Here is a 20,230-nt window from a genome sequence, read left to right on the forward strand (position 1 = left end):
AGTGCAAGACACTACAGCATTTCAGAAAACACAACTACATTTCAGAAAACACTACAGCATTTCACATTGGACGGAAAGGGTATTCCTTTAGGGAGAACACTTCTTGTTTGTGATTGGACAGAGCCAGCCAGAGATGCACTGCTGTGATTGGTTGTTTTGGCTGCCAGTCAAGAAATGACGCTTCGTGATTGCCCAACAGCACAATATGTCCCAACCATCGTCCCAACACATCAGCCGTTAGCACACACTCAGAGCTCACAGCTCCTCATATCTGTTCAGAAACTGGACAAAAGTTAAACAAGTACAAACCACAGACTCAGGGGCGGCGGGTACTGTAGGCTAGGGAAGGCTAAGCCTTCCCAAATATTTGTGTCACTGCATCCTGGTAAAATAAAAAAATAATGTATAATGTTTGTGTCTTTGACATTAGCGCTGCTATGCAGCCACCTGTGCCCTGTACCACGAAGCCAGTTCAACAAACCCTGGATATGTTTGAGTTATCTTAACTAACCCTAACAAACGAGATCTCGCTAAGCGGTCCTACGACGCTTGTTGTCAACTCGGTAAATCAAGCCAGGGATTCTCTGTCCGGCTGAGAGCGCGTTCACGTGAAAGGGGCGGGGTTAGCTACATTTGACCAATCACAAACAGGGACAAGTGTACTGACAGCGCAGCGTCATACTTCATTAATGAAAAGTAAACTGATATTAGACAAATACAAACTTTAAACATCCATGGTGCGTTCACACCAGCCTTTTATAGTCCGGTTGAACGAACCCTGGTATGTTTAGCCGCTTGGTGCGGTTCATTTGGGTCGGTGTGAACGCAGTCTGAGACCTCTGAAGTGAACTAAACAACCGGACTCTGGTCCGCTAAAATAGGTGGTCTCGGAGCGCTTGCTAGTGAACTCTGGAGCGGTTCATTGCTGGTGTGAACGCAGTCCGCACCAAAACATAGGAAGTGTAGTATTTACGTGTCACAAGAACGCGGATATCTTCAAAATCTTTAGCGAAAGAGTCTTTCAAGACATCCGCTGTTGTTTAATTAAAGAGCGAAGCAGAATGAAGTGTTGAACAGTGTCGTGTGAAGTAAAAATGCTCCGTCAGCCAGTGGCGTAGCTGTGGGTGGGCCCACCCACATGCACGTCTGGCCCACCCACAGCCAATCAGCGCTTCATAGCGCAGAGCCGGGAAGCCCAGAAGGAAGTGCCACAAACTGCAGTTCATCTAGTGGCCGACAGGGGATGGATGCAAAAAGGAGCAATTCCCATAGACCCCCATGTTAAAATGCCCAACTTTACAGCAGAAATAAACATGTTTCTAGCCTGGATCCAATAAAACTTATTCTGGATATAGTTAGATTGCACCTTCATGACAATGGAATAGGGAGTGCATTTTTTTACCGTGAGTTTTTATAGTAGGCCTAAGTAAAGTAACTTTTGCCATGAGTGAATGAAAGTATTATTTCTTCTTGAGGTCTGCAGTTTAGCGTGTACACATTTGCTGAATATGAAAACACTCAGTGTGTGCCCACTGTGCGACTGTCAAGGATAAACAACCTGTGCCCCCGATATATGTCGTATGTATTATTGCTACACAAACATTACATTACATTTTAAGTGTCGCCAACTCCGTTTCTAATATGCAAAAAGACAACAAAATGCGTCTGATTATTTTTAGTATTTTAGATCTTTCCAATCCAGTCGAGAGATCTCTCTCCCCCGTCTGTGTGCGAGGGGGCGGGGCAGTTTACACACACGCAGCTGCTACATGCAGCAACACACACACACACGGAGGAGATGGCGGAGAGAACGCGCTCCGAGGTGTGGTTAAATTATAGCCGTGTCGATGTGGACAATGCTCGTTACCATAAGTGCAATAAGAGTTTAGCATGTAAGGGCGGTAACACGAGCAATTTGTCTAAACATTTAGCAAAAGTGCTCCACATCCAGACGGAGGAATGCACCGGGTTCCACTGTCTTTCTAGTAGCTCTGTAGCCCCGTCCACGAGTAACGTTTCCACGCCAGGTGTTATGTATGCTAGCAGCAACACACGGAGTTAACTACATTATACAAACATGGGTTAATGATTAGAGGAAACTGAGTTATTTAGTTTGTTAAAGTTTCAGCTATTCTGTTTACAATTCTGTCATCAGATTATTTAATACGATTTGTTAAAACATTGTTGTTTCTTTTGATGTGAAATATTATGTATTTAATTTAAATAAAAAGCAATGTTAGTTTTGTTCACAATTTGTTTAGTTAGTTTACCTTATTTTTTCTCCAAAATAACCAATAAGAGTACCGTTAAAGGACCGGGTTGATAAGTGCCATCGATAAAAGTAGTAGTACCGTTAAAACCTTAACGATACCCATCCCTCGTCATGTGGAGGTCAGTTTTACACACATTCTGAGGCCGCCGTGCCTATGTTTTTGTTTTCACTGCTAATTTATGCTTATGTTCTATTAGTGCATTAAACAATCATTAAAATCATTAATGAAGTTTCAGCTCAGACCCCACGCTTAATATGTCTCCCCCTGGCCCACCTACATTTCTCCAGGCCCACCCACACAATAATTCCTGGCTACGCCACTGCCGTCAGCTACATAAAAGTAAGAACACCTGTCGTCGGTGAAACGCCCCTCCTTACTGCAGAACGTCTCTCATTATGTTATAATGTTTTTAACGCACGTTGTCTGATTATATAATCATATGCGCGGGCCGCTAGTGTCTGTTGATCTCCAGATTAACAGCAGCATGAGAATAACCTGCCGAAAGTGCCGATGCTCCATGGCGGAGGCTCCGGTAGAAATTGCTGGGATTTGCGGTTTTACCCCCTTAATGTCTGACCAATGGTTGAACAGCATTTCCGTGCACCTGACTTGTGTTTAAAGTTTATAGTCCGTTAGAGTTTTGCCCGTGTGAACGCAAACCGAACCTTCTGAAAAATGAAACAATGTAGCAAACTGTCGTCTGGTGCACACCAGAGAAGCGGACTATTAAGTGTGAATGCACCAACATAAACATATAATCCAGGAGGATACAAGCCACATACATACTTACACATACACATACATACATACATACATACATACATACATACATACATACATACATACAAGCCACACCTTGCACCTGCAAGGTGAATATAGAACAACTGGTTAAAAAACAAATAAACTACTGAGTGTTTGAAAGCGTACATTAACAGTTTTATGATAATAACATGAAATACAAATGAAAGCAATAGACAGGAATATATGCATATACAGTAGAAAGGACACAATGAATATTATAACATGTAAAGGTGGGGTAGGTAATGTTGAGAAACCGGCTCGAGAAACACTTGTTGTTATATTCCATGGAATGCTCTTAACATCCCGATAGCAATGAATATATTAAATGCTTTGACAAAAAAATCCATAAAAAAACGTCATCTGTGGAAGCTGTAGTACTGTAAAAAGCACGACCAATCATTCGGCCCGGCTAAAGTAACTGGATGGCCTACCTGCCTGTCAGCCTTCCATTAGGGGTGGGCGGATCGATCCCAAAATATCGATACTTCCGATATTACGTTACGTTTCAAAATATCGATACTAGAGCCAATAGGATCGATACTTTTATACCCTTTTTTTCCTCTCCTCTACTCGTCAATTTAATCAAAAACGATGTGCAGACAAACACAAGTATATATGCGCTCTTTTCTTCTCTCTCGTCTCCTCTCCACTGCCGCGAGTGCGACACACACGTTAATGTTGTGTTGTGCCTGTAGAGTATTTCTTCTTCTACTACTTATTTTTCTACCTCTATTGGTTCTTATTCTTCTTCTTCTACACACACACACACACACACACACCACACCACACACACACACGTGCGGTGCATGATGGCTGAGAGAAAGAGGAGCGTTGTGTGGTGCTATTTCACAACGGTCAATGACAATTTAGCGAACTGTGATGTGTGCAAGAAGGCAGTTCGCTACTGTGGCAACACAACCAATCTTTATAAGCACATGAAAAGCCACGACAGAGAAAACAAGGAGCTGCAAGAAAAAAGAAAGGCGGAAGAGGGAACTGCAGCAGACAGAGGCAGAGCCCCAGCAGTGAGACAGAGCTCCCTGGCTGCGTCCTTTCAGAGAGGCAATGTATATCCAGGTACGGTAGTAGTGAAATTAATCAAATCTAATCTTCAGCAATCACACTATCAATAAAACAAAGGCAACAAATGAGCCAGATATAAAGATAATAAATAAGCTGTGTAAAACAATTTAAAGTCAATATAGTATACAATAAAACAATAGTAACCTACTAGGTTACTATTGTTTATTGTATATTGACTTTAAATTGTTGGCTACTATGAAAACAAAAAGTGTCCCAAATATGCAACCGAAATAAGAACATCTTTAATTATTTTGTTATTTAATTCTAGGTGACTCCAAAAGATCTCTGGAAATAACAAGAAGCCTAGCAGAGATGATTGTTAAGGACCTGCAGCCTCTCTCTGTGGTTGAAGATGAGAGTTTTAATAATTTTGTAAAGACACTTGATCCATGCTACAAGATTCCAAGTAGGAAAACTTTCATGGAAGGGAAATGACCAGCAATGTGTGAAGAATGCCACTCAAAAGTGAAGAAGTATCTGGATGATGCAAACAGTGTTGTACTCACAACAGACATGTGGACATCAAGAGCCACAGAGGCATATTTAACTGTCACATGCCATGTTATTGACGAGAACTGGCAAATGCAAACATATGTCCTAGAAACGTGTAGTTTTGCAGGACAACACACTGCTCTCAACATTTGCTCAGAGTTGAAAAGAATCACTGATGAATGGGGCATAACTGACAAGGTTCAGGCTGTAGTCACTGATAATGGTGCCAATATGGTTGCTGCAGTGCGCAAAGCAGGTTGGGCGCATTATCCATGTTTTGCACACACATTGAACCTAGTGGTAAAAGACTCCATTAAGGCACTTCCTGATGTACTTGACATCCAGCACAGATGCAGTGCTATAGTGTCCTTCTTTCACCACAGCACAAGAGCAGTAGAGAGGCTGAAAGAAATACAATATCAGCTGAAGATTCCAAACCACAAATTGATCCAATCAGTCGAAACAAGGTGGAACTCTGTGTTCCATATGTTTGAGAGACTATGTGAGCAGAAGGAAACTGTTACCACAGTCCTCTGTCTTCTTGGAAAGAGCTCACTGTGCTTGAGTGATGAGGATTGGGCCAATATCAGTCTCTCCATTGATGCCCTGAGACCCTTTGAAGAGGTAACAAGGGAGATATCGACTGAAAAACATGTTTCAGTATCAAAAGTGATTCCCCTTGTGTCACTCCTTCTGAGAGCAACTGGAATGTATGAGCGCAAAGGTAGCAAGCTAGCTGCTGAGCTGTCAGTGCAATGCCAACGTCGCTTCAAAGGTATCGAAGGCTGTTATGGTCTCGCTGCCAGCACCTTCCTGGACACAAGATTCAAAAACCTTGGGTTCCGCGACACAGGAAAAGTGGAAACATTGAAAATGCGACTCATGAATGACATGCAGTTAGTGAACCAGACCTCAGCCACTTCAGAGTCAGCCCCTGAACCTACCACCTCAAGCTCAACCTCAGCCACAAGCTCTGCCTCATCAGCAATAGCTCCTCCTACCTCAAGCTCCCCTGTAGGGGCTGCTGCATCCCCACATGCACCAACTGCAAAAGGTGGGATATGGGCAGAGTTTGACACTGAAGTGGTTGCATCCCAGCATCATCGCATGACTGGCAGCGATGTCATCATCGAAATGCGCCACTTCGCAGAAGAGAAGGTAATTCCACGGGATCAAGACCCCCTACTTTGGTAGAAAAATAAGGAGCAAAAATTCCCCATTCTAAGCAAGCTTGCAAAGAAACACATGGGAGTCCTTGCATCATCTGTACCTGCAGAAAGGGTTTTCTCAAAGGCAGGACAGTTAGTGTGCCAGAGAAGAAGTGTACTGAAAGCGAAAAATGTAAACATGATATTGTTTCTGAACAAAAACCTATAGTGGTTCCCAACAGGAACAGAGCCCAACAGGGGCCCAACAGGGGTTACAAGTTAAGGACCAACTAAGATTGGTATTGTATGCACTTTTTCTGTTAATGCATAAGTTGTTATAATGTTATACATAATTCATTGTTCTCCTGCAGTTTGTACTTGCCTATTGTTATTTTTCATGTTTGCACTTTACATTTGCAAAAGTAAAACTTGTATTTGTCTATAAAAACTGTCCTGTCTTTAATTGAAAATGAATTCGTATTTAGTCTATTTATGATGCATTCAGCTCAAAAATCATGTCATGCAGCTCTCCCCTACATGGAAGTACATAAGACGTTTTTCATTTTGAAAAGTATCGGTATCGGTATCGGCGATACTGGCCCTGAAATACTTGGTATCGGATCGATTCCAGATTTTGTGGTATCGCCCACCCCTACCTTCCATCTGTGCACAAACTTATCTAGTGCCCTCATTGGTCATGTACGCGTTCGTGTGTGTTGGAGGAGGGGCTCTGTAAGGAAGTGGCAGATTGTTTCTGGCTGTGTATTTTCAAATTCTAGCGCACTCGAGCTGGTTTCTCCAAAATTACCCACCCCACCTTTAATGTAGCCTTACTATGTAGGCTAACCTAAATATGGTGCTTTTCTACAGATTACCTTACCACTGCACTGGTAAGGTAAAACTAGGCCGATTAATAAGATGTGAAGTGCTTTGTAACTTTGACCCGCTTGACTGAATACAAAACAAACAATGAAGAAAGAGTTTTCTCTGAGCTGCTTCGCTGCTGTAGCTCCCCGGGACCCAAAAGTGGCGTATCATGTACTTCAACATCAATGCATACGAATGTGCTCGATATATGCTGTATTGAACCAATAAACTAACACAAACTAACTGTATCACTATAACATGATGATGATGGTGATAAAGAATGCATCTAATGTTCCCGCTGTTCATTATTATACAAAAACATCCTGCTCTTACTTTGAAAATCATGCGGATATGTCGTCTTCAGCCGGCCATCACGTGTTTTCCGAAAATAACCAAGTGACACGAGTAGATTTTAGCTGAGACCGGCGGAAAGGTTGTCTCAAAATTCTGTGTGTGTAAAAAGACCATCTACAAGCAGAGATGTGAGATCCACAAGCACATTTTTGGTAGACAAATACAAAATGGATTCACAAATGCCTGATCAAAAGTTGTAAATGTTAAAGAGATATTCAAAGATCTATTTATTATTTGTAAAAATATTTTTGCGTATTTTCAGATCTGTCACATTTATTTGTGAGTTTGCAAATCTTTTAAATGCATTTGTGGATGGTGTTTTACATTTACAAATCACATATTTACACACAAATTATTTTTATGTTCACACAAATCATTATGAGATATATCTAAGCCAATAGGAAAATAACACATTTTCTCTGTTTTTATCATGAAAAACAACAGTGAATTCATGTATTAAAAATGGCATTTAAAGGGTTAAAATCGTGAAAATGATGAAATATTTGGTATTTCTCTAGGGCTGAAGTTACTTTAAGATTGAACCCAACAAAGTGGTGAAAAAATATTTTAATATAATGTTTTTATCAAACCTTTTGGCAGTGGACATGTTTGTCCCGAATGGTCATTTAGGGTAGTCCATTTTTAAAAACATTTTAATTTGAATTCCAAAATATATCGAGAATATAGCCTCGTTACAAAAAATCATGCCATTTCAGTAACACAACCAAAGTTATTGCCAAATGAAATGTGAAAAATGAACCATTTGGACAAAAATGTCCAGAGTTATAAATATCATGTTTTAGGCTCGGGCTGATTTGACCACGGAACCCCGAATCACGGCCATCACAGGTCCGTCCTCATCTGCGATCTTATTTTGTGAGACAACTTCCGGTAGCAGACTATGAAAAAACGTTTTTTTTTTCCGTTTCTATTTACTAGTGGTTTTATTTTTCATTTTGAGAAGTAGACAATGAAAATCATCCCGTTTTTTAAGTTTAGTAAATCCCTTTTTGACTATGATAAAGAAAAACACCTTTCATTTCAATTTAATTTTTTCAATTTCCAAACGAAAATTAAATATCCACTCGTTTTTTGTTTTTGAATATCCTTTTGTGAAAAGAAAATCCAATGACCAAAACATACTTTACCATGTTTAGTTCTGACTCTGGGGACAGAAAGCAGACCCAGAAGACCCGAGAGTTCTGGGTGGTCAACACATTCTCACTCCCAACTCGGCCTATGTTGACGTTATGTCAGGATCCCTTGGCGTCACCATCAAACGCAGTGGGGGCCCTTTAGCGTCGATATTCAACTATCAAGGCGTCCCATTGACTTGCATAGAGCTCCCTGAACGTTGGTAATAGACGAGTTGGGATCGCGGAGAAATGCTCTCTGCAGATCCATTCTCACAGCGTTTATCAACCTTTTTCTTACTCAATATCAAGCCACACTTATTGTTTTTACTTCTTTAATGTACAATGTATAATGTCGGACTTTTGTTGCTGTCAGTTAAGGGGAGAGTAGGGGCTCAGAATACTGAAATCTGTATTGTTTCATCGTTTTTTCCTTCTAATTTTGTATTCTCTTCTAAACCACAACACATAGTTATCCTTGTGTTTATTTATTTGTTTGATTGTATACTGTCGGACTTTTGGAGTCCGTCAGGACCGACAGTCGGAGCAGCTCATTCGAACACAGAAAGCTGTATTTTCAAAATAAGAGTTCATTTTAATATTATGTTTGATAATATATATTTTATTAACTAGACCACTGGGTCATGTTAAGACCATCTTTTCTGTCGATTTGGTGTTACAAATATAAAAACAATATATGTGTGGATAACAAAATACATCCATCATAAACTAAACTGGAAACAGTGTGTTAACACTGTAAACTTGACAGTTTTTGTAACCCGCCTAGTGGTTAAAGCACGTTATTGCATTTGTTTGTTGATATGTTATATTTGATGTAAACATATTAAGAGTACATACAAAATAAGGGGAAAGTAGAAGGTCAATGATAGAAATATAGATGAAAATATCAAGAAGCTGTAGTGATCTCTACAATAAAACAGTGTATTGCCTGATAGGAGGATGTGCAAAACAGACAAACTAATAAGGCTTTATTCAAACATTAAAGAATACTTTAGGTTAAGGTCTTCTTTTGAATAAGAAAAAAGCTTTGGGGGTATCTATCTACAGATAAATATTAAGCCTGACAAAATACTTAACGTATAATATATTGCATGGTTTGTTTTGGAACTTGACAATCAACTTTCCTGCAATGTTAACTATGTTGAAGCACTTATTTTAACTGATATTATACATATTATACTCTTATAAGATGTATCTAGATCAGTGTTTCTCAAACTTTTTCATGCCAAGGACCACTTAACCAATAAAAAAACACTCGCGGACCACCTAACTCCACAAATATCCAAAAACACATTGTTTTTTACAAATCGCCTGAAAATGGTACAAACAAGTGGCCACATGTGTGATGAAGGTGTTTATCTGGGCTATATCATGCAATTGAAAGTGAAACTTAAGCTCGCTCCATTGCGGAGATATTCCCGCGAGAGAGCGGAAAACTTTAATTAATTAATTAATTTCAAATGTGAAATTTTACCAATATACTCACGGACCACTAGGGGGCGCTCACGGACCACCAGTGGTCCGCGGACCACACTTTGAGAAGCACTGATCTAGATAGTATAAGAAATGTGCAGAATATGACAGTTTAATGGTGGAGGTATACACACATATTGATAGATGTCTTGTAATGCACTGTTGAGGAACCTGCGACCCAAGTTCTTCATCTCTAACCTTTTTCATCTCCGACCTGGTCAAGTATTGAATATTCAATAAATAAAAAACACAGAATTATTAAATATAAAACACAGAATTTGTGTGATTATACTAAATGATTTACAAATAAACACCACTGCATATTTACAACTGTTACACATGCTGATGTAACGCAAATGTTTCCAACTTGGGATCAATAAAGTATATCTTATCTTAAGCTGATCGATGGCTACTGCCATATTTGCAAAATGTGCCTCTGACCCTTGACAAGTGCGTGTTTCAGGCTTATCTAGGGGGGGGGGGTGGACCCGTTCAAATCCAGTTTTGGACAGTCTGCCGTGGTTTCATCCCATTTCAAAGTGCTGTTTGACGCTCAGCGTAACCCTCGGCGCACACTCAAACATCCAATCCAATCACAGAGCTTGAGGACTATCACAGGGTTTGTAGGTTTTTTCAAGCAAAACCAAGAGAATACTTACTTCCGGGTGTAAAATTCTCTAAAGCAACTACTATGAGCTGCTCCGACCCTCGATCCTGACGGACTCCAAAAGTCTGACATTATACAATCAAACAAATAAATAAACAAGGATAATTGTGTCTTATTGTTGAGTAAATAACAGTGTGTGTGGTTTAGAAAATAATACAAAATTAGAAGGAAAAAACGATGAAACAATACAGATGTCAGTATTCTGAGCCCCTACTCTCCCCATAACTGACGGCAACAAAAGTCCTACATTATTCAATTCAAATAAAGAAGTAAAAAAATCAAGTCTTGATATTGAGTAAGAAAAAGGTTGATAAACGCTGTGAGAATGGATCTGCGGAGAGCATTTCTCTGCGATCTCAACTCGTCTACTACATACGTTCATGGAGCTCTATAGAAGTCTATGGACATCCCCGAAAGTTCGACGCTAAAGGCCCCCCCCCCTTGCGTTGGAAAGTGACGACAGGGACCCTGACATAACGTCAAGATAGGCCGCGTTGGGAATAAGAATGTGTTGGGGTGGTTCATAATTTAGCAGGAGATCAGAAATGTATTTTGGGCCTAAACCATTCAGTGCTTTATAAACCAGCAGCAGTATTTTGAAATCTATTCTTTGACACACAGGAAGCCAGTGTAAAGACTTCAGAACTGGAGTGATGTGATCCACTTTCTTAGTGTTAGTGAGGACTCGAGCAGCGGCGTTCTGAATTAGCTGCAGCTTTCTAATAGATTTTTTAGTGAGACCTGTAAAGACACCATTACAATAGTCGAGTCTTCTGGTGTCAGTAACTCTGTGCCCATGTTCAGGTCCGCTGCATGTTGAACATCTGGGGGGTGATCCTGTACTTGAGGCTGACTTGGATCACTGCTCAGGCTGGTATTGGTACGTCCACAACATGTTTATTTGCTTTGTCAATTGTAGATGTAATTTAACCTAAAACAGTTATTGACTGTGAAAGCTTCAGTCTATCTGACACATGATTTATCTCGTCTGTGTCTCTGTCAGGTCTGACCTGGGTGATCATCCTCCTCTCCTCCTTCATCACTGGGATCACCGGCCTCTCAACCTCCGCCATCGCTACCAACGGCAAGGTCAAAGGAGGTCTGTGTGCTCAGTTTAACATGCAGCCAACTTTGTAGTTTACCTGTTAAAAAATAAGGATTAATATCATAAGAATATATGGACCTTTTTACACGTTATTGACAGTGATTGATGACCACATTTCCCACAAAATGTTTCTCCTGTCTTCAGGTGGGACCTACTTCCTGATCAGTCGCAGCCTTGGTCCAGAGCTGGGGGGGTCCATCGGTCTGATCTTTGCATTTGCAAATGCTGTAGCTGTGGCCATGCACACTGTGGGCTTTGCAGAGACTGTAAGAGACCTCATGAGTGTAAGTAGATTGCTGTGAGGGAACATGTATGTGGAGCAAAGCTTACAATGATTATGTACAGTTCACACACTTTGTCCTTCTGTTTAAACACATGTAGTTTCACGTACTGTCCTCCTCAGGAACATGGAGCTGTCATGGTGGACCAAACCAATGACATCCGTATCATCGGCATCGTTACTGTCACATTACTACTGGGTCTCTCAATGGCTGGCATGGCGTGGGAGTCAAAGGTTAGTTCAACAACGTTATGACAACATGGTAAACTGCTATTATGGTCAACAACAATAGGCTGGTTTTTTAGAATATAGTCAAAACAAACAACTCCCACACTTTAATGTTCACTATATTGGTGCCTACGAAAGCACAACTGCCTAGGTGAAAAAACAAGTGAACATTTAAGCCAAGGGTATCAAACATATGGCCCACGGGACAAACTGGCCCGCCAGAGGGTCCAATCCAGCCAAGCCCCTTTGGAGCGTCCGCATGCAAGCAGTGAGCTCTGTGAAGAGAAGACTGTCTACCAGCAGATACTCAGCTAAACGCTGCCATGATTAGCTCTGAGTGTTAGCGATGCTTGCTAATGTAAACACAGACCATATTACTTCCAAAACACATCGCACATTGTTTCTGATACAGCACATAGCTTTACATATATATATAACAACTTTACTCTCCTTAAGTCCCTCCTGTAGAGATCCTGCTGAATAGAAAGGGGATTCAGCTAGCCATCTTGCATAATAGGTGACCTTTAATGCTAGAGAAGTGACTGATTTAATTCTCATACCATTCTATTCCTCACAAAGGGTTAGATGAAACTATTGAAACCGATCTAATTTATTGGCATATAGCAGCCAGTCAATAAGTTTACGTTAGCATAAAGGCAGTGAGCAACCTCAAAGTACATTGTGTTTGTATTAAGCATGCTAAGTAGTTAGCATGAAAAAAAAAAAGTTGATGTATTGGTATAGTAAGTGACATTAGCCCGTTCTGGCATGTTTGTCTGTGTCCATGTGTTTACTGTTTATTCTGCCTTCCATAGGCCCAGGTTCTATTCTTCCTGGTCATCATGGTGTCATTGGCAGATTACATTGTTGGAACGATTATCCCTGCTACACCAGAAAAACAAGCTAAGGGTTTCTTCAGCTACAAAGGTGACTGTTGTTGTATGTCTGTTCTCAGTTTACTGTTTTAATATAGTAGTAGGAGTGAAGTAGGTTGTGCATGGTTGTTTTTACACAGTGCAAGGATAACCAATCATCAGTGTCTCACTGTCAGCTGTGCAGTAAACGGAAAATGTCCTCTCTACAGCGGATATCTTTGTCGAAAACTTTGTGCCCAGGTGGCAGGGACCAGAGAGCAGCTTCTTCGGCATGTTCTCCATTTTCTTCCCCTCTGCCACTGGCATCCTGGCAGGAGCTAACATTTCTGGAGATCTGAAGGTATGTACCTTTGTTTCTGTCTGTTGTTTTCAGTGGTATATAAATCTGACTGCTTGCCTCACACATTAACCTGTTCCTGTATGTATATAGAGACAACTCTTAATACGTGTGTGGCAATTTCAAACGTATGTACTTGTTATTTGTTCTGGCCTTCCCAGAATCCAACAGAGGCAATTCCCAAAGGAACACTGACAGCAATATTCTGGACCACCATATCTTACCTCATCATCTCTGCAACAATCGGTACTTTATCTTCAAACTCACTTATGGCACTTTTCCACTGCAGGGCCTCGCTCGGCTTAGTACGGTATGGCTAGGCCTCGTTAGGCCTCGTTAGGCTCACTTTATGCTGCATTTCCATTACAGTTTAGTAACTGGGGTAGTAACTATAGTAACGCAGTGTAGGCGGAGCCGTGATGTCATCTTCAATGCGAAACACAAAACCAACATCAGCCGTTAGCTGTTAGCACACAGAGCTCACAGCTCCTCATATCTGTTCAGAAACTAGACTAAAGTTAAAGGAAGGCTCCAGTCATTAGATAGTTTTTCAAAACTTCAGTATTTAGAGAAACATTATGTTTAAACCATACCCTGAAGAAATCAGCGATATTCCCCGGTAAATAATGATTTTATAGCTCTTTTTTATCAAAACCTGTATATTCCGTCAGGCAGCTGCCATTTTGGCATCGTGACGTCATCTATGCGTTCACTTTGTAAACACACGACGAAAACATGGCGGAGTATTTGAGTTCGGACTCGTCAGCCGAAGACGAAGTTTAGAAAAATAAAGACCAGGCGGATTTACTTTGAATTATCCCTATAGATATTCATTCCATCCAAATACAACTGTAAAAAAAATAAAAAACATACTCTGTTATCCTCTTAGGCCCCACGGACCCGGTTCTTGGCTGAAATCGCGTCATTTGCAGGAAACAACGTCTAAGGAACCTTAATATTTAATAAACTATGAATATTGTATATCCATATAACGGGAAAAAACTAATTTAACTGATCTTTTTCATTTTTTTCTTAAAAAAAAAAACACACAATGCTAACAGTGAGCCTCTGAATTAGCCCCGAGCGAAAAATGCTAACCTATTACTGCACCGAAAATCACTCCTAGCTCCCTTATTACTTATCCTAGCTGCACATCCAACACATCGTTTATGATCGTAATGACACAGAATCTAACGGTGCCAACCTCAACACTGAAAGATACAAACTCGCGATGTTATCAACAAAAACGTATATCAAAACAAGTGGCGCTAGGTACTAACATGCGCTAGGCTAACATGGCTTACCTTGGTCTTTGTCTGGTCTTCAATGGCATTACAACGATAAAAACGATGATGTAGTTAATCCATAGGTTAATATCCAATGTGACTGTGTCCCCTTTGAAATGTTCTGATAATCTATAAGCAATAAAACTGCAATTCCGTTATCTACTGTCCGCTCTCTGCTCCGTGCGCTCTGGGTCCTGCATTTCCTGCTTCGTTACGTAGTAAACAATAAGTAAAGTCTGCTGCGTAATGTGCTTACGCTGGCTGGCATTGGCAGTGCACTGCATCCCCATTAAGTAATGGTTGATTAATAAATCCCATTTTATGTTTCATCATACTCTCAGAGTAGTCGTCCGGAAACTTGAAATGTTCGCTGCATACATGCGCCTGTGGATCTTTCGGTTCGGGCCGAGCACATTTCGCTAGCCACTGCCTCCGAACGTACTTCCTACGCTTACCCGTTGGCAATAGATGGAACCGAGCATTCCGTGGATTGTTCCTATCCGAATTGTGGCAATGTTTCGCGATACAATGAGGCATATTTCTATAGAATTGAGAGAGTAGCTAGAGTAAACAACATGAACAAAGCACATCCGTCAATTTGTCCTCGACACCAAACGCATAGTTCACGTCACTTCCGGTAAAATAAGTCATGTGACTCGTCAAAATGGCGCCGCCCACAGGGTTGATGTTATTTCGGTAATTAATCAGCTTAAAATCACTGATAACGTCATCGGATTAAAAAAAAAAAAAGAAAGACTGGCAGAGACTGGTCTGTTTTATCGGATGATAATTGTTTAAAAATGCGTGTCATGAGCATTCCCTCCCTTTAAACAAGTACAAACCACAGACTGTCTGTGTCATGGCGAATACAGTAGCTGGTTTATTTATGTCTGTATAGGCCGTTGTTGTGAGTGTGGACGGTCGGAGCATATACAATGTTAGCTTAACCGTTCTCCATTCAGAAAACACGCATTTTAAAAGGTTTTTCGCCTGCCGTCTGTCTGCAGGCTTGTCAAAGCATTAATTCATGGTTTTTACTAACCGGTATCAGTATGTTGTTACTTCGGCATCATTTTGAAACGTGTATTACAATTAAATCACGGTCAAATATGTTCATTTTGTTGGAGTTGCCAGCGCTTCTCTCACTAGTTTAGCATACTCTGCCCAGTTGTTGGTGCGGAAAGAACCTCGATTTTGGAGAGCCAGAAAAACTGTGAAAAAATACCCGCTAGCCGGAACTATATCTAGTGGAAAAACGGGCCGGGCACTGCACGGCACGCTTAAACCGCGCTGTAGTGGAAATGCGCCATTGTTTTGTTTTCCTAGCAGGTTGAAAATACTATCTTTCCCACATTGTATTCATGTTCTTTGTCTGCAAGTATAATGACAAAAGTTGAATAATCTCATATCCTGAAATACTGTCTATCCCATACAGACAATATGAATAACATAATTTTGTTCAGGACTTCAAATAGCTTTTCATGTCATTCTTCCCCCAGGATCCTGTGTGGTGCGGGACGCGTCCGGCCTGTTGAACGACACCCTGTCCCTGTCCCCCCCCAGTGAGGCTTGTGTTGGTTTAGCTTGTCAGTATGGATGGGACTTCACAGAGTGTATCAAGAATAACACATGCACCTACGGTATCAATAACTACTATCAGGTCAGAACCAGATCATTAACAAGACATCTTTACTCTTCACTAGGTCCTGCAGAAACACCCAAACATTAATAAAAAAAAGTTGCTAAAAGATAAATCAGCCAGCCATCACACGTTTATTTGACTTTTCTTTCCTATACGATACGACACAATATGATACATTACGCTACGATACAATGCAATACAATGCCATACGCCACGTTACGATGTGATGAGATATGTTATGATGCGATAGGATATGATGCGATACAATACGTTAGGAGAAAGTGGAGTAAGATGAGCCAGTTGGTAAGTTGACCCACCCCCCTTTATGTAGGGAACTGTGCACAATTGTTATTGTTATTAATATTGGCTTGTCAACCCTGCATAGAGACATAAAAAGGAAGGAGGAAAGGAAGTGAAAACAGGAGGTACAGAGGTACAGAGGAACAGCGGAGGAGAGAGGGTCTTCACACAGGAGAGAGAAGGGGCTTCAGACCAGATGCAAAAACTGTTGACCAGTTCCATGGCCTTACTCCAAAGAAATGCTGTGAACTGGCTTTGAATTACTGACAGAAACAACATTCCTGTATCGAACAGCTAGAGAGGGTTTAGCAGGTAGGGTCTCCAACATGATTCAGTAGGTCAGGTTTGTTTTACTGGCGTTAATTCCCTGAAACATGATTTATAATGTTGACAGCTCTTTGGTCTTGGCCATAGTGGAGTTTGGACAGGTGTCTTTTATACTGATAACGAGTTCAAACAGGTGCCATTAATACAGTTAACAAGTGGAGGACAGAGGAGGCTCTTAAAGAAGAAGTTACAGGTATGTGAGAGCCAGAAATCTTGTTTGTTTGTAGGTGACCAAATACTTATTTTACAGAGGAATTTACCAATTCATTCATTAAAAATCCTACAATGTGATTTCCTGGATTCTTTCCCCCCATTCTGTCTCTCATAGTTGAAGTGTACCTAGGATGAAAATTACAGGCCTCTCATCTTTTTAAGTGGGAGAACTTGCACAATTGGTGGCTGACTAAATACTTTTTTGCCCCACTGTAGATCAATCAAATAAATAAAACAGAGGATATGTGATGGATAATGATCAGGGTGGATATGCGAGTGTGAAGAGATATGTTTTGAGACGTGATTTGAAAATGGGGAGAGAGTCAGTGTTGCGGATGTCAGGTGGGAGGGAGTTCCAGAGGCGGGGTGCAGAGCGGCTGAAGGCTCTAGACCCCATGGTGGTTAAACGGAAGGGGGGTGCAGAGCGGCTGAAGGCTCTAGACCCCATGGTGGTTAAACGGAAGGGGGGTGCAGAGTGGCTGAAGGCTCTAGACCCCATGGTGGTTAAACGGAAGGGGGGTGCAGAGCGGCTGAAGGCTCTAGACAGTGAGGCTGAGGGAAGCAGAAGATCTGAGTGTGCGGATGGGTGTGTTGATGTGCAGGAGGTCGGAGAGGTACAGAGGAGTGAGGTTATGGATGGCCTTAAAGGCGAGGAGCAGAATCTTAAAAACGATACGGGATTTGACGGTGAGCCCGTGAAGTTGCTGAAGAACAGGAGTGATATGGTTAATGGAGGGGGTTCTGGTGATGATGCGGGCGGCAGAGCTCTGAACCAGTTGAAGTCTGTGGATGGATTTGAGAGGGAGACCAAAGAGAAGGGAGTTGCAGTAGTAAATGCGGGAAGTGGCCAGGGTGTGAACAAGAATGGCGGTGCTCTTACCCCCTAATCGCACCAGGAGCATCTGCGCTGCGGCTGCGCCGCACTGCGACCTCCTAATGCGTCATAACCCACCAGGCGCGTTTCAAAACGTTGCGGAAGCGGAGCGTCGTGTGTGCAGCCTCGCAGTTGTTGGATGAACGTTCCACTTCCTGCCTGCGCCGCGCTGCGCCGCGTCAAAAATAGGATTCATCCTATATTTTAGAAATTCCTTGCGGCGAGGAACTTCTGGGACGCTTCGAGCCGCGGCGCAGCGCGGCGCAGCGGGTCTGGTACAATAGCACCCATTGACTAGAGTGGCCGCGATCGCTAAAAACGCCGCAGCGCAACGCAGCGCAACGCAGCGCAACGCAGCGCAGACGCTCATGGTGCGATTAGGGGGTTAGGGTTAAGGGACGGGCGGAGGCGGTTGATGTTGCGTAGATGGAAATAGGCAGACCGAGTGATATTACTGATGTGAGATTTGAATGAAAGTGTGCTGTCTATGTTAAGTAGCAAGTGTACCTGTTAGCCTGTTAAGCCCCAAGCCTGTTTTTCAGGTCTCAGGCTCAAAAATGACATTCCCAGAACAAATGACTATATATTCCCTTCTAAAAGGGGTACATTAATAATCTTTTTTCTCAAAGCAATGATAAGCCTGTGAGTTGGATGTAGAAAAGTCAGAATCAATACAGATGTTTTTATTTTAAAGTAAATTCAGATTGAACATAGTAAAATGATAGTTTTTGTCCAAAAAGAAAACATTACTGAAAACCACCCTTGAATGATGGGATAGTAGACTAAAAGATTTAGGAATCCAAACTATAACATACAATAAGTACCCTGTATCGAGATTGATGCAAAACAAGTGACATTTGACCTTTTTAGAGAGGTTTAGAAAAAAAGGAACACTTCTGGGGTCATTTGGGTGGATTTGCCATATCTCTGGAACCCATAGGTACATTTTGATGATTGACACCACTTTTGAACCGTTAGAGCCAATAGAATTGAGAGGGAGTTCCCAAATCCATCTAAACATTACCCATTGCATGAGTGATGCATAGCCAGCATGCCCAAAACCGGAAGCTGGGTTACAGCTCTCATACACTAAAACTACTCTTATTGACATAAATGTTATGATGAATAATCAGTAGCCTAATAATTTCAAAGTGACACAGAGACATTGGATTAACCTTCAGCAGCGTTTATATGTGTTGTAATGCCATAGAACACAACTTTTGATCAGAAAACAGCAACGGTAAGACGTATTTGCCACTTTGGCCCAGTATAAAGTGAAGTTCTGTGTTGTGTTTGCTTGCCTTCGCTGCCGTGAGTATTGGTCGCACAGTGATGATACTTACATCATTGGAATATATGGAATCTCAGCTTTCATATGATATCTTGTTTGTGCAGATCCGATGAAGTATAAAAGATTGCTACCGTGAGTTATGTGCTAAGTGCGTTAGCACTCTTTCGCTTAGTGCTAATTCAGATGCTTGGCGTTAGAGTTGTGTTTTGTTTCGGTAAAAATGGCTCATATCATCAGTTAGCTGAGTTTATTCTCGTTAAGTGGGTATGACACATTAATAGGTTGTTAAATGTTAAGAAGCCCTGAGACACAGTTTTATGAAAATGTCATGAAAAGCCCCCACGGGCTATTGGGCTTAACAGGTGAGGTGAAAAAAAAGTACACAGCTGGGATTTACTCTGCAGGGGACTTTTTAGTCTGTGAAGTCCATGTCTGTACTGGATTTCCTTTGGAGACTTTCAGTACAAAAAACAAGAAAAACTATTTCAGAGATGCAGACTGAGTACAGTAGTTACACAATGACAAAATGAACTGCAATTATCCATTCCAGCAACTTTACACTTTCTTACCCCCGCACCAAGCCAGTTGCTAAGACACACAATGTCATTTATATTTTCAGATGATGAAGAAACTCTTCTTCTGTACAATATGCCCAGCAAGAGAAAACAACCTTTCACAGGGTTGGGATGTTGCAGATGGCCAAGTACTTCTGTGCAATGCAGGCCTCTGTACTGATGCCGCACTGCGCTCGGTATCGACGCACACTGTTCTCAACTGAGTCTTCCTCTTGTTCAGAATCAGACTCTGATGAAGCAGCCAATAGGGCTAACTTCTTCTTTTGTGGCTCAGATGTTGTTGCTTCCACAGGTTTCTCTGCAACAACACTCTTTTTTTTCCCAACATCTCTTTATTAGTTTTTATGCATAGAAATGACACTTAATAAACAAGACATACTTTACATACTATCAGCAAAACAAACAAGACAGAAAAATAAAGAAAGAATAAAATAAAATAAAAACACAGCCCAAATAATATTCAAGTGTCTTCATTCTCCCAATCATGTTGTAGACCATTATGCTCCAGGAAGTCGTAAAAGGTTTTCCAGATTTCCCAAAACCTATCCAGTTTGTTTTAAGGAAAAAACCTATCCTTTCAAGAAC

The 20,230-nt window shown here is 41.3% G+C and overlaps 1 protein-coding gene across 1 annotated transcript in view; it reads left to right on the forward strand.

Moving 5' to 3' along the window:
* The window catches only part of slc12a3 (solute carrier family 12 member 3), a 58,846-nt gene that overhangs the window by 11,073 nt on the left and 27,543 nt on the right, over nt 1-20,230 (forward strand). Inside the window, 8 exon segments of the mRNA XM_034227076.1 lie at nt 11,117-11,192; nt 11,316-11,411; nt 11,562-11,701; nt 11,821-11,931; nt 12,741-12,852; nt 13,010-13,140; nt 13,299-13,383; nt 15,923-16,083. Of these exon segments, the coding sequence (XP_034082967.1) occupies nt 11,117-11,192; nt 11,316-11,411; nt 11,562-11,701; nt 11,821-11,931; nt 12,741-12,852; nt 13,010-13,140; nt 13,299-13,383; nt 15,923-16,083 (912 nt within the window).

The sequence above is a fragment of the Gymnodraco acuticeps genome, unplaced genomic scaffold, assembly GCF_902827175.1.
Source record: "Gymnodraco acuticeps unplaced genomic scaffold, fGymAcu1.1, whole genome shotgun sequence".
NCBI lineage: Eukaryota > Metazoa > Chordata > Actinopteri > Perciformes > Bathydraconidae > Gymnodraco > Gymnodraco acuticeps.